Source organism: Chiroxiphia lanceolata, chromosome 4, assembly GCF_009829145.1.
Source record: "Chiroxiphia lanceolata isolate bChiLan1 chromosome 4, bChiLan1.pri, whole genome shotgun sequence".
NCBI classification, from domain to species: Eukaryota; Metazoa; Chordata; class Aves; order Passeriformes; family Pipridae; genus Chiroxiphia; species Chiroxiphia lanceolata.
Window position 1 is genome coordinate 48,630,625 of NC_045640.1, and position 13,071 is coordinate 48,643,695.

Sequence of the window (13,071 nt, forward strand, 5' to 3'; positions counted from 1 at the left end):
GACTTGTCAAGCTTTTCTCCCACTATGTTTCTAAGTTCCTCTTTTACAGCTTAATATATCACAAATTAATTTCATTTTTAAAAGTCAGAGTACACCAATTTAAGGTCAATACTAAGTTTGCTACATACCCAGAAATTCTAATAATTTAAAAAGTTTTTTTGGTGAAGAAAGTTTAGCCTAAAAAACCTCAAGGATTCAACTATTTTAGTTCAACACACTTGCATGTAAAGCCTGAGAATAACATCTTGGCAACCAATTTAAAAACATAGTGAAGCCATGGTTAATATTTCTATACAAACAAGCAGCAACCTTCATTACAGTCATTTAAATGTGCACAAAAAGGAGAACATGGCTTTTACTGGTTTGTGGGAATGTATAACTAAAACAATACATAAAAACTTACTGTATTCAAGGTTGGATCTACCTGTGAGCTACAGCAGATAATCCTCATTAGAACAGATTCTCTGAGTGGAGAACAAGAACCCCATATCTGAAATGCTGAGCCAACACATTATGCACTGTGACTTCATGAAACCAGTGAATCTATCAACACACATGATATCAGTTAACTGAAACCAGAACTGTGCATTCTCTTCTCTTAAAGAAAGAGGGAGATCAGGGATTTTGTTTGTTTGTTTGTTTTATTTTATAAATCAATAGCTTTATAAACATACAAATAAACCAAATATATTATATTTGTGTTGAAATATCATTTCAAGGTTTTACATTAAAGATTATTTTGAATTTAGAGCTGAATTTAGGAAACATTTAAAAGTCCAAACAGTATAATTACAAATAATAGTTTTCCCAATCTTATTCTTTAAAGAATACTATCAACTTAAAATTAGATCCTTGGACTGAAGGAAAGCAAAGTAAACAAAAAACCAGGATAGAATAGTAAACTAATTTTTAAGGAGTCTGAAACATCTTTATTTAGTCAGGTTTCAAAGTTACGAATCTTTATTTCCTTTGACTGGGGAAACTTCCAACTAAATGTTGACTGTCATTCAACACACTACTTGGATTTTAAGCTCACAAACATACTTCACCAGAGAAACTCAAAGTGCAGGGATCAAAGTCTTTTTACTGTGTAACTCTTATGGAAACAAAATGCTTTTGTGAACTGGGACCTTTACAGCTGGACTCTCTTCCCATCAAAATACACAAGATCAATGAATTGAAGGACAGGAATCCAAACTAGATTCTTTTAACAATGTTAATTAAATTAAACTATACTGAACTTAAAATCAAATCTACCAAATACTAATGATTCAACATGGTGGTTTCCTGCTCCTGAACACAGTTTAGTGTGCCAACACTTCTAAACCATTTCTCTTTCCGTGGAAATACCCTTGTTGCCACTCACACAGGAGAATGAGTCTTCATAGCTGTTAATTCCAACTAACCTCTGGAAATGCCTATTTTACAAGTTTATTCTGAATTCAGAACGAATTTGATTAGAAAACAGACTCAACAATTCAAAACCACCTGCAAAAATCACTTTAGAAGACAAATGACAACCATCTACACAACAGAGCATTATAATTTTTGTAATTCTGACACCTTGGACTCAATGTTCTTACTGTTTACACCAACATAAATCAGAACTAGATTCATAAAGTTACTCAAGTGTGTAACTGTTTTAGATAAGAGGTAAGAACCTTTCAATACTCTTTCCCATGTTTGCCTATAGAGCTGGTATAAAAATAACAACATCCCATACCTTTCTGGCAGGATTCAAAAAACGCCAGAAAAGTAGGATAGCAAACACACAAATTAATAATATTTGCCACTATTAACCAGTTAGTGAATTACAAGGAACACTAGTGGTAGGTACTGTAGCAGAGTTTAAAGGAGGTGTCCAATAGTTACAGCAGTAGGCTTCAAAGACAGAGAACTGAGAGGTACCATACAAATAATAAAAACATTATTAGTAATTTAGCTGATTTCCAGATGTCTTCCAAAATATTCTGAAAATGGCACAGGAATTCAAGACAAGTGCTGAAAATCACTTAACATCACAGAATATTGAGTTGGAAAGGACCCACAATGATCATAGAGTCCAACTATTACGTGAATGGCCCGTACGGGGATCAAAACCACAACCTTGGCATTCTTAGCACCATGCTCTGACCAACTGAGCTAATCTTATGTTAAACAGTTAAGCTACAACTCTGTATACAACAGAGCTTTATAAGAGAGTTAGTTTTTAGTAAATAACTGGAAGGGAACAGTAGCTGTTAGAAAGACAGTTACAAGAAAAATTGGTTTAGTTTTCCAGTTGTTCCCTTGAATTTAACAGGCAGCAAAAATCAGCTGAGTGGAAGTTCAGTCCAAACTGAGGTGGCTTTTTTGGTTTTTTGACCCACTCCTCCTGTTCTTTTGGAACAGCAACTGGCTGCACTTCCGTCCTCGCACTGTCCTACATAATGGACCAGGTTTTGATGCCAGACACACTCCTGTAAGGCCAGGACAGCTCCAGCACCTTCCTCTTCACAGGGCTGAAAGCAGACAGAGACCCACCTCCTCGGTCCAGAGACAATCCTGTTACGCTCTGAGGGACCAGCGTATACTGGGAAATAAAATGGAAGAATCACCTTTTCCCTCAAATGTCGCCCACCATTAATAACATATGCCCACAAATCATCCTACAGCACACCAAACCCGAGAAATGCCAGATCCTATTTGGTGCTTGCTCACGGAAGCAGATACAAGAACATCTCAGGTGAAGTCCAAGAAGTTACACTGGCCTGTCAGCAGCACTGGGGAAAGGAATATAGTGTCCATGAACAGTATTTTAATAAAAACATTAATTTTGAACTAATTTTTCTGCATCATCTTCCATTCCTGTTTCTCTGCAGCTGTCCTTGTGACCCATTTTCTAGGTAGTTTCTAGACTCTGTGTGTGTGTGTGAAGACCACTACTCACAACGAGCTCCATTAAGAAAATATTTATCACTCATAAATCACCCACTTGTCTATTTTCCCCTCAGTGTCCTTGTAGCAGGCAGTTAATGAAGTTAGCAGCAGTGATATTTATAGAGCAGTCATTGCCAACACGTTGCTCATAGTAACTCTTCCAAGCAGAGATGACAGGGAAGGAGTGGCAAGGACTTCTCTAGTTGGTTTTGATTTGTGGGGTTTTTTTCAAAAGCAAATTTTAGTGAAAAAATGACTATTGTTTCAGTGTTCTGTGAGTTCCCATTCTCTGCTGACTTCCTTCTTTTCCCGCTCAAACCCAGGCTGCTTCTAGTCTGGTTGCATCAGCAGGCTGGCTGGGGCAAGAGTGCAGGGCTCCCTTTCCATCAGGGGCTTAGGATGGATGCTCCAGGGTACCTGGGGAGGGCCCTTCGCCACTCCCAGGGGCTGGCATGATTTCTCACCAACAGGAACCTCTTTCTGATGTCCTTGTTCTCTCTTCTCTTCGGTCAAAGTCTCTGCTGCTTTGTCGTATGTTATAGGCTGTTCTTCCGCTGGAAAAAAGATGGATATGTATTACTGAAAGCCATTTGAGAAGATTCACCACAATTAAGCTAAAAGAAAAGTAATGACAGCTTTGAGAGAAGAAAGCTATGAAAGAAAGCACAGAATCAGAAAATTGCAATACCAACTCATGTCAAAGAACATAAAAACAGGCAAAGTCAAGAACTTGCTTCTGATTTTAAGAAATTACTTGTCCTAGGTTTTCATGGTTTTCCCTTTTAATTCGTAACAGGGAAAGGTATGCCCATAACAGGAAGACTACCCACCTGGCACAATTAAAGTCCTCACTTCAAAGTCAAAAGATCTTGGAATTATTCTCTGGCATGGTATAAGAACTTCCTTTAACATGTTACCAAAAAATCCAGATTATTCACCAGTCTTTTTGTCTAAGGTGGTTGAACCACTTTTGTTAAAATTTTCAGGTAAAAATCAGACACTTATCATGGGAAATTTCTGTTCTAATAGCTGCATCTGATAAAACTATAAATGAAAACAGAGTCTCCCAACAGGAAACATCAGTCTTCCTGTGCTGGACAGTACAGTTCTAAACATGTTCCCAATATTAGTCCAACTAAGTAAATGTGAGGCATATTTTCTACTGATGAATAAAGGGACTATCCAATGTTTAAGGACAGGATTGGGAATTTTGAAAATCTTGCAAGACGTCTGCCCATTCAAGTATCCTCAAACATTTGTCTTTGTGTATTTCTAAGTGACTGAGGCAAACTGGCTTCTCCAGTAACTTCTGCACTTAGGAGATATATATGGTAAATAAGATAAAGGGTTAAGGATATCAGTCTTTCTCCATCAGTTCTCACCATTTGAGCATTAAGTGATTCAGGTGCCACCTATAAGGCAATATTTCCTAAAATTCAGAATGGTCCACCTGGTATCTTGTGGGCCATGGAAGCCTGTTGTGTGCTTCATGCTACCTGCTGTCTCTGGATGAGGGATGGGAGGTACATCTTGTTCATTCATCTCATGTTTGTTTAAGCACCAAACACACCCCAAGCAGTCAAACATCTGTTTAACACAAAAAGCAGAACTGCAGTTGCTGCCGCAGGAGTCGTCCTGGACTGCTCATACATTTTCAGTTATCCTGCCTGAATTAATAAGGGCTGTCAAAGTATACTGTTTCGCAGATATACATTACCCAACAGTAAAATGGGCTTAACTTCACTTGCAAACCTGTGAAGGTCTATATGGATGCAAAAATCCAGTATTATTCTATCACAAGAGGCATCTGGCTTCTTCTGAGTGTGAAAGCACTATTGTAGTGTAGTTTCTCATGACTAATCTGCAAAGTGAAGGACTGAATAGTCCTTAACAGCAATACAAACATAGCACCTGCTGTGCACAGCAGCTTTAAACAGGTCAGAAATAAAATTTCTCCATCTCCTTTATCTGCCATTGGTCCTGCTGGTACAAGGTGAGGAGAGACCTAATAAGGTAGGTAATCCTACTCACCAGATTCTGAAGGACAGGCAGGATGAGGATCTGCTGTCTCACACTCAATTAGATCAACCACTTTAGTCTCCAGAGAACTGTTACACTCCTTAACAACCGCAAACTGCAAATACATACAATATGCACAAAATATGCAGAGCCCAAATTAATATAAAATGCATTGGTTTTCTGAAACCCAAGAGGCAAACTGGAAGGACCACACACCCAATCACAGAACAGGGAAAAAGGTCATCCTGGTTTCTGGGATGGCCCTTCCCCTGCAGATAATTAAACATTTGAGTTGATGACAACCTCAGTCTTTCTTTGGAAAGCACACAGTCCCAGTCCAGTAAAGAACTACCAATTCTCTTGCCTTGCAAATCAACACTTCCAGGTGCAAGAACAAAAGCTCATGAAAATCAACCCTCTCCATAGTACTGAGGGCCATTTTTAAAGTATTAAAAAGATCTGCAGGAATCCAGACAGCAGGAAATCATCAAACAGAGGGAAAGAAGCGAGTCTCCCTTTCTGGCTCTCAACACCACCTGGGGGCGTGTGGTTCCATCATCCCACAGTGACCCTGAAATCAGAAGACAAGACCCTCTGGGGAAACATGCTGAAAAGACCAGGGGGAAAACAGAAAAAACAGAGGTAGAGGAAAGCAATGTGAAGCACTATGCAGAAATTGTACAGGGGTAAAGAGGAAAACCCAGTAAAGGGGTGATGTTTAAAGAGCAGAGACAAGGAAGAGAAAATATCTGTAAATAAGATTTTCCAACAGAAGACAAATTTGGGGGTCCTGGTGGATAACTGGTGGATTTATGTGGATAGAGTATAGACGTAGCAGGCATGCCTATTTAGGTGTCGGTTCATTTACATAAAATCTGTAGGCTTACATCTGCTAACCCGCATATGACAGACCCCAGAGGAAATTCAGCTACACTGAGCTCTGCAAAATATCTTTGGCTGTGCAGCACAAAACACTTGGATGAAAAGCCTGTGAACAGCACCAAAATCCAGGCACATGCAGGAGTTTACCGAGGCTTATATATCAGTAGGACTACCCTGGCTTATGGAACTTTAATATGAACCTGGAAAATATATGTAGGTGTACCCCTAGCTAAAGGTACTCTCACCTGGCAGAACAGAAGTGAATGGAAAAGTGAATGACACCTGGACAATTTATAGGTATAGTTTCAGTATCACAGTACCTAACACTTGATATGTGTGATAGCACAAAAGCTCTACATTAACCTAGATGGACAAGAACGTCTTTTCACTCTCTCTCACCAGCCTCACAAAGGAGCAGTAGCACTGTGGACTACCAAATGAGTGAAATTCATGAGTTCTTCACAGTTACTGCATACATATCATCCAGTCCCAATATGAAGTCCTTCGTTAAGATCATTAATGTTGAGTAGATCAATAGCACCCAAAAACTATTTCAGCACCTTAGGAGTTGAGGACATATAGAGTTTTCTGTCCCTGATGTAGTATAATCTCTTTTTTTGCATAAAGCTCTCCAGTAGTCCACTTGACGTGAACAGTAGAAATGGACAACTTCCCTGCTTTCACTGCTTTTTGGCAACTCTACAGTTTCTAACCTGAGTGCATTCATGCATGAAGCCCTGGTGAACTTCACAATTAATGGCTATATCAGCACAGAGAAAATCACATGCATGAAACCAGAGGAATCCATTACTGTGTAAGCAGCAATAATCAGCAAGGGGTCAGTGATTTCCTCTTCCAGTCTGACACAAGCCATTTGCAGTAAATTACTTTATTAATGGATTTGATATCTCCCAGTGCATGCTGAAATAAAACACGAGTGTGTAATAGATTACTAGGTTAGATTTGTTTTTGTTGATTCAGTCCATTGCTTAGCTGTTTAATTACCCCTATATTCAGCAAAAATGTCACTGGCAACTTGCATTAACTACAGGGTCAACAGCAGGTGAGGACAGAGCTGATGGGCATCAGGCCTCCTAAAGCACTGCTCCCAGGCAACAAGCTGTTCTCAGACCCAACAAATGTTTCCGATTTTCCCAACCTCAGGTATTTTGCAAGCTGTGGATATTGCCTCTGCTGTGAACAAATGATGACATTGCCATGATTCAGCACATTTACTATCCAGTACCTGGAGGAAAAATACTGATAATAAAAGATCCACCAGAGTATGCAGTTGACCAGCTAAGGAACAATATGTCATAATCAGAGTCAAGTCAATTCAGCACTACTGACATATGTTTGACAGTGTCTTCCAGTGGCTACCCAGTCACAATTCCTGCCAGAAACTACCTAAACTGCTTGTGAGGCCATTCTGAGAAAGGAGTCTCAGACCAGGCATAGAAGTGGCCACAGTTGCAAGTTATGTCACTTGTCAACTTCAAGTTCCAATTGCAATCACCCAGCAGTGTAATGTCATTTTAATGCCAGTGAGAATCATGTCCTTAGACCAGATTTTATGGGGCCAAATGCAGCTTAAAAAATGACAAAAGAAAGTGTTGCGTACAACCAGAGCATGGTGCCATTTTTACCTACACCAGTGTAAAATTAGTACTTCAGATATCCTTCCAAACTATCCAGTAAAATCTTTGTTGTTTCTCTCTACAAGGCAGCAGCTTCTAATACAGAACATTTAATTTCATCAACCTCCAAAATAAAGTTCAACATCTCATGTAGCACAAACAACACTTGGCTTCCAAGAAGCCTTTTTTACAGAGGGCATACTTTCCTGTGAAAATAACTCTGTGATATGCCATGTCATCACATTGCCATTTCCTTAATTTAGAACACAGTTCCCCAACTGTTGTATTCAAAGCTAACAATAACACTGGCTAATGGTTGCAATACATCCAGGCAGCTGTGAACTTTGAGGGATAACAATGAGGTAAGATGAACTAGGGTTCACAGCAAAGCACTTGATGACTCTAGCAGTTATTTAATGTATTTAAGATGTGAATTATTTGATGGATAATCTCAAGTGGATCCCTAACACTCTTTGATCCTTCCTGATTCCCTTTCCACTCCACATTAATATAGTTACCAGAGACTTGTTGCTAGTAGGTGTCATGTTCTCATTGTCAGCACGGCTGCTGGCATCTCTTATCGCTTCTGCATAGAGATTCTTCTTATACAAATTTTGACTTCTGCAACAGAACAAAAGATGAAGTAAATTATTTTGCTTTGGGAAGAACAGAAGATGCTTTTTTTCACATGTTATTCTATCAGTGTTTACAGAAGGGACATATATTTTGTTTTCTTTTATTAGTTTGAAAGGCTGCATCACTCTTACCACAATTTCAATTACCACACAGTGGTTAAAACAAACAGTTTGTCAAAAACAAAAGTCAGTAAGAAGTGAACAAATATTTGTTCTAATGTGCCATCTGTAAAGGATCATTCATTAGAATGAACAATAGGCCTCATAATTTTAACTAGACCCCTCCATTTTCCTATATTATTCTATCTATAACACATTCTTCTTATAAAGATTTGTTTCAGCCAATACAATGAAGACCATTTGTGGGTGAAGCTCAGAAATAAAAATTGAACTGTATTTCTGTACACTATTGGTAGTTACAGTTACGAAAGTCGCTTCTGTATTCATCTGCACCATTCATGAAAAGCAACAGTTTCAGATGTTACTGTGAAATAAACAAACTGAAAGTCTCAAAAAGTTTGGAACTAAGACCTTCCAGAAAAAATGCATGACCAACAGAATTAGTGCAAAGGAAAAAAGCCATGAGTACAATTTGGAGATGGCAAAGGTGAGAACAGTAAGCTCTCAGTGGCTAGTTCCAGAAATTCAAAAATTGTTATTTTTCCAGTTAGACAGCAAGCACTTATAAGGCAGTATTAAAAACCCATATAGGCCCAAATATAAAATTTTGTTTTACCCTGCTTGAGATCCAAATCAGTACATCTTTACTCAGTTTGCAAACATGTTTTTTGTCCTCCTAAGAATCAGCTAACAAAATTAATGTTACACTCTTCAGACTCTGGAAGTCTTAGGTTACAATACCCTTTTACTAGATCTATTTTTAATAAAATCTCATAGACATGCGCCAAAGAAAATAGGAATTTTCCTTTTCTTTAGGAATTTTCCTTTTCTGTCTATATAATTTTATATGCTAACTGGGAAAGGGCATACATCATAATCATCATATGTTGCTCCCTTCATGAAAATACTATGTAAATGTATTTTGCTTTTTTACTGGAAATATGAAAGGCCTGTTTCCAGCCTTGATATCCTCCCAGATTCTCTATAACATATTTCTGTATATTCAAACATTAAAAAAAAGGTAATTGTCTCCTGTAGAGGATAAGACAGGGACTGTTAATATGAAACCAAACAGGTGTCAGAGCTGAGGGTGTATCTACAGAGCAGAATGCTGAGAAATAGGGCAAATTAGTCCATTTTGACTTTTTCTGACATCATGGCAAGGCTGCTGTTCATGTTTTGCTGCTTGGATTCTGCATTGCAGCTCGCAGTGCTTACAAAATTTGTTACTCAAAAATGGTAAAATCCATTGCACAGAGCTCACACACAGGCACAGTCTTGACAGGGTGCTCAGCTCAAGAGGATCACTAATTCTGCATCTTACTGTAGAGTGCCCAGAGTAACAGATGCCAGATAGACTTGGTGGGCATGGGTGTCTTCGGGTTCAACTGAGCACAAGCAGATGGGGCAGTGAAATCTAGTTAACAGCATGGGCAAGAGGCAGAGAATTTCTCAGTCCTAATCCCAGTCCTACTGTCTATTTCTGTGTAGCCTTGGCCAATTGAGGTGGAAGAATTGTCAGTGTTAAATCTGTGATTCAGATTTACTTTTTTTTGGGGGGGGAAGTGTTATTTCCTTGCTTCCCAAGGAAGATAAGAAACTTGACGTACTATGCAGTCAGACTACATAAATCTAATATTAAGAAAAACTCGATGCTGTTCCGCAGACAATAGTCATTGAACAAACCAACACAAGAATTCAGTAATACTCAGCCTTCAGTTCACACATTTTTCAAATTGGCAGGTGCGGACCTCCAGCTTCATTTCCTTCAATCAGAGATAGTCATCTCCATTTTACAGGGGAAAGAATAGGACTATTACAGACTTAATCACTACATTTCAAAATATAGTAGATTGTGTGAAAAGGTGATATAGCAATTTCAACCCAAATACTGGCTTCCAGACTCCAGATAAATAGGGATTTTAGATCAGTGGTTTAATTTTGATCTTGTTATGCTAGTAAAAGCTGCAGTTCAAATCCAGTCGAGCGTGTAATTAAGAAGTTGTTGTTGTGGTAAATAGTTATATTGATCAAAAGCATTTGGCAAGAAAGAAACATAAATCAGGAAGAGAGAGGAAGGAAGAAATTTTATATCTTCACACCTTAAAATGAGTCATATTCTGGCCATTTGTCATGATGGAATATATGAAATATATGGGAAATATAAGAATCTCACAATTTTTCTGTTCTATATGTATCCACTGATTCAAACGTGAATTCCAGGTTATGAAAACAAACCAGGCTGCATTTAGCTTTAATTCTGAACCTCTATCACTAGTTAATAGAAAATAAGAAACACTGGCAGCTTCTCTACTTTTATGGACTAAATATGTCAAGAACCATTAATTAAGAATGAAAAGCGTTAGCTTCCATAGTTAACTTCTTTTGTCACTTAACTTTTTATGTCTAGGAAAGTCTAATTTTAAAATTGATCTAAACCACAAACAAAAATCCTGCCGCAGATGGCGGGTCAGCATGCAGCAGGAGACTCTTGATTTGGTTGCTGTCTGGCTTTTTTAGTGTTTACTTTTAAATATAAATATGCATTTAAGCAAGCCTCAGAGAACAGCTGTCTGCCAAGGTCATGGCCAAAAGACTGTAACTTATTAAATGCTTAATACTTTCCAGTCTAAGGGACATCGATGACATTTAATTTCACATCAGAGCGGGTTCTTAAATAGTGACTGTAGGGATTCTTTTATCACAAGAAGAAACCCAAACCTGCACAATTCATAACAGCCATGGAAAATGCCAGGGAGTACTTTTACAACAGATGTGCTTAGGCTCACATCCCCGATTTTACTCTTTCTACTGCCAGGAAAACTGTTTTCATGTTCATTGGTGGAATAATCAGTGTGGAAGTTTGCTTTGGAAGGTTAATAAGCTACTTTTCTCAATGGCAAGGAAACTTTCAGGTGCCACTGAAAGGGAAACAAAAGCAAACTATTGGGATAGGTGGCAGTTAAGAGCCAAACCCTATCATGATAGTTTCAGACATCTAGAGCTCTTAAGGGAAACCAAGGAAGAAGCAGATAGTATGTTCCTGAACTCTCTCATCAACACAAATTATGGCTCTTCTGCAAACCTAAAAAGGTCTATTCCTCTTCCCTCTAGACCCATGTGGCTCACTAACACCAATGTGGGTTCTGCAGGCAAGGACGTGCCAGAACTTTCTGCATTGTTCATACAACCAATAACTGCAAAGCAAAATAATAGCGAGCTTGATATGGTGCTTTCCATCAGCTGAGGAACAGCTCACGTTCTTCACCATGAGCACTCTGTGAAAGTCAGCAGCAACTCAGCCCCTGTGCCGCAGGATCACAGCACGTGTTTGGAAGCACTACCTGTGGCAGTAGGCAGCCAGGAACCCCAGCAGCAGCAGAAGGACCAGCACGGCTACACACACTGTGATGGTGATATTCCGCATCTTCACCCGCTCGGCATGCTGCTGCTCCCACCACTCCAGGTCACTGAACTGGCACCGCTCCCCAACGTAGCCTGTCACACAGCTGCCAAAGGAAATGAGCACACTTTGTAACTGGTGGCAGTGGAAAAAACCCCACATCATCACTTCAGTGACCTTGCATATTGATTTACCACTGGCAACTGCTATAGAAATATCTGGTTGAATTTAGTAGCTGTGAAGACAAAAAGACTTTGAAGGAATGCTGTCAAAACCAGTATGATTCAGTATTACAAGTATTTTTTTTACTGTTATTGAATCACCTACAGAATTATACAGAGAGATTACAATTTTCAGATTCCAATGGGTAAAAAATAGGAAAAAATAATTTTCTCTTAAATCCTACTGTGTGGTTAGTGTTTCCCTAAGATTTTCCATTTAACTGCTTCCAGCAGCAAGCTCTCTTTTCTTTCAAGTAGGCAATATAGGACTTACTCATATTTTCAGAGTGATTTGGTTAAAGGAATTGAATTTTAATCTTAATCTTTAAAATGAAAGATAAATTAAAGTGTTTCTAAAAATCCCTCCTATGGGTTAGAAATATCCTTGAAATTTAGTTTTATTACAAGGTTCTTCTGTAGGTAGTTTTTGTTTATCTGTTTGATTTTACCATTGTAAAACACAACATAGAAATATCTTATCAATGCATGAAACCCTCAAATCAAAACTACTAGAAAGTGAGAAATACATCAAAAAGAATTCCAGCCTAGTTTTACTGTGCAAGACGAGACACATAAATAATAAATGGAAAAAAATTAAAAGTCTACTAAATTTGTAACAATCTCTCAGCAACATGGGATCAATTCCTCCCAATTCTTATTGGTCTAGTTTTACTTAAGTTCAGGGGCTAGTCAAACAAGCAAGAGAAACAGGATTTAACCAGCAGCAGCTTTTACCTAATATTCTGAAATTATTATGTCTGCATTCATTATTAAATCAGGCACAAGTACTCTCATTCTGTCACAATTTAGAATGCATACGTGCTGGAAGGTAGAAAAAATACTAAGTTTTTAACATTAGATCACAATGAATTCCAAATATGATGGAAGATCTACTTTCTACTGTAAGATCTTTTATTAATAAAAATACAAATCACATTTGGTATGTGATTTCTGTTAGATATTTTTGCTAAATAACATTTTTCCATTACTTCCTTTTGCTAGTTAGTATATGAGAGCCTACATGAATGAATGCTGCCATCTAGTGAGAATTCAGCAAGGTCAGAAGCCAGCAAGGTCCACATACAAAGCCTGGCCCCCAAGAGCATGGCTAAGTATGGTCACTCCTTAATTTTTTTAACTGCTTCCACTTCTAGAACTGAATAATATGTACATTTGTATTCTTATTATGCACTAACACCTAACAAATAAAAGAAAAGAATATGTGATCCAATTTG

General features: G+C 38.3%; 1 protein-coding gene across 2 annotated transcripts in view; it reads right to left on the reverse strand.

The window, feature by feature from the left end:
* Positions 1–622: 622 nt before the first annotated feature.
* Positions 623–13,071, reverse strand: part of EGF (epidermal growth factor) — a 58,733-nt gene continuing 46,284 nt past the window's right edge. Inside the window, exons 22-25 of one of the 2 annotated variants that reach the window (XM_032686325.1) lie at positions 11,557–11,721; positions 7,976–8,078; positions 4,951–5,053; positions 623–3,473 (exon numbers count right to left, since the gene is read on the reverse strand). In XM_032686325.1, the coding sequence (XP_032542216.1) occupies positions 3,250–3,473; positions 4,951–5,053; positions 7,976–8,078; positions 11,557–11,721 (595 nt within the window). In that variant the 3' untranslated portion in view covers positions 623–3,249. The remainder of the gene's footprint in view (positions 3,474–4,950; positions 5,054–7,975; positions 8,079–11,556; positions 11,722–13,071) is intronic. The other variant, XM_032686326.1, reaches the window with a different exon arrangement.